Source organism: Lolium rigidum, chromosome 2 (genome assembly GCF_022539505.1).
Source record: "Lolium rigidum isolate FL_2022 chromosome 2, APGP_CSIRO_Lrig_0.1, whole genome shotgun sequence".
Lineage (NCBI taxonomy): Eukaryota > Viridiplantae > Streptophyta > Magnoliopsida > Poales > Poaceae > Lolium > Lolium rigidum.
The window spans coordinates 286,455,667-286,457,308 of NC_061509.1; the positions used below are offsets into that span (position 1 = coordinate 286,455,667).

Below are 1,642 nucleotides of genomic sequence, written 5' to 3' on the forward strand. Positions count from 1 at the left end.
GATATCAAGATCTAGTCGAGAAATTACGGATTCACACGGCCAGACACAAAAAGAAAAAATATGGCCACACCAAAGCAGTAGAAAAAGGCACATCCAAGAGACCAAAAGAAAATCAGAAACATGATTTTTCTTTGTAGGAAGAAACGTATTTTGCATTTTTTAGGCGATGAAATAGTACTCCATGTGATCTAATAAGTTGCTTAGTTTAATTCAAATTAGATCAAATTTGAACTAAACCTCCAACACCTATTATTGATCGGATGGAGTAGAATTTTTGAAGAGGGGAATAACACAAGTCAGGTTTGAAATCTCTGTTCTCATAAGCAAAAAAAACCAAGTGAGCATTTCTGCTGTGCCTTTTTTAAGAAACTGTACCAAGTCTATCAGTAGAAGATGCATGTCACACATAATCTGCTCCTTTTCATTCCATCTTGAGGAAAAAATTACAAGGAGCACGAACAGAATCGCTATATCAACCCATCAACAGTTTATCACAGTACTAAGAAAGCATTGATTCCAGAGTATTACCCGGTCCTAGCTAGCTGCTAAGCCAGTGCGCGCGAAAAAGAGGCGCACTGTCATGTCCACCACTAGTGATGGCTACGAGCTGCCTTCGACCGAAGTAGAGCAGACGGCTAGCGACGGCGACGATGCCGGCGGCAGTCACGCGTTCACGGCGAGGCGCCCGAGCCTGGAAAGGCGGGGCTTGAACTCGCGGCAGCGGCCGCCGGAGGACGGCGGCGGGCTGGCCAGCAGCCGCTGCAGGTGCGCGCGCAGGACGGGCCGCCCCTTGCTCGGCGTCCTGCCTCCGCCGCCGCTCTTGCTTCCTGGTGATGCGGCCTGCTGATGCAAGGCGCGGCCCGAGGGCGACAAGAATGACGGCGGCCGCGCGCGGGGCGTCCGGTGGCGGCTGCAGCGGAAGGAGCCCGGGTGGTTGGTCGGCGAGCAGAGGCACGTCAACTTACGTGCCTTGCAGCTCGCGGCCGCCTGGGAGAAGGAAGCGTTCGCCATGGCTTGGGTGTCTGGATATGGGCTGGCTTCTCTTTGTCGTCGGCGACGAGGCTGAGTGCGGCGGTGGCTGCGGTTAGCTGGAGCTGGAGCTAGATGGCGGTGTGCTCGCCTTCCCCGGGCGCGCTCCTGGTTTTATAAGCAGGGCGCATCTAGCCGGTGGCCAACTACGCGCGTGTGTGCGTCGAGGAAGGTGACGCTTTTTCTGTCAGTTTAATCGGCATGCCTGAAATTCTCGTCGGAATTAACTGTAAGGATAGTTCAGTTATTTTGCTCAGCTTCGTACGTAATTTCTCCTGTCGCTCTTGGCTCTTCTACGAATCGTTAAGGAGCAAATGAAACGTAGGGCAAACTGAAAAAACGTCACGGTGACGATGTGCTACACGTATTCTGAACTTCAGGTAAAAAATCACTGCAAGTAATAAAGTGCCGTGTATACATACCGTCATATCTTCTTCATTGTGCAGGCAGTGTATACTTGTGTGTGTCTCCGATCGGATCATCCGATCAGAAAACATTAGTTTCTGCTGCTCTATGTTATGTCGATAATGTCATGCTGCAAGAGCTGTGCTCATGCGTACGTAATATCTTTCTCAAAACTGACCAATCCGATCTTATAAAACTAAAACCAAGA

At 50.5% G+C, this 1,642-nt stretch overlaps 1 protein-coding gene across 1 annotated transcript; it reads right to left on the reverse strand.

The window, feature by feature from the left end:
* Positions 1–400: 400 nt before the first annotated feature.
* LOC124689028 lies at positions 401–1,099 on the reverse strand. Its single transcript, XM_047222630.1, has one exon. It carries the CDS (start codon positions 1,009–1,011, stop codon positions 664–666), a length of 348 nt encoding a protein of 115 aa, XP_047078586.1. The 5' UTR covers positions 1,012–1,099; the 3' UTR covers positions 401–663.
* Positions 1,100–1,642: the final 543 nt, after the last annotated feature.

Coding starts and splice junctions, on each gene's coding strand:
- LOC124689028 (XM_047222630.1), bottom strand. CDS start 1,011: ATGGCGAACGCTTCCTTCTCCCAGGCGGCCGCGAGCTGCAAGGCACGT.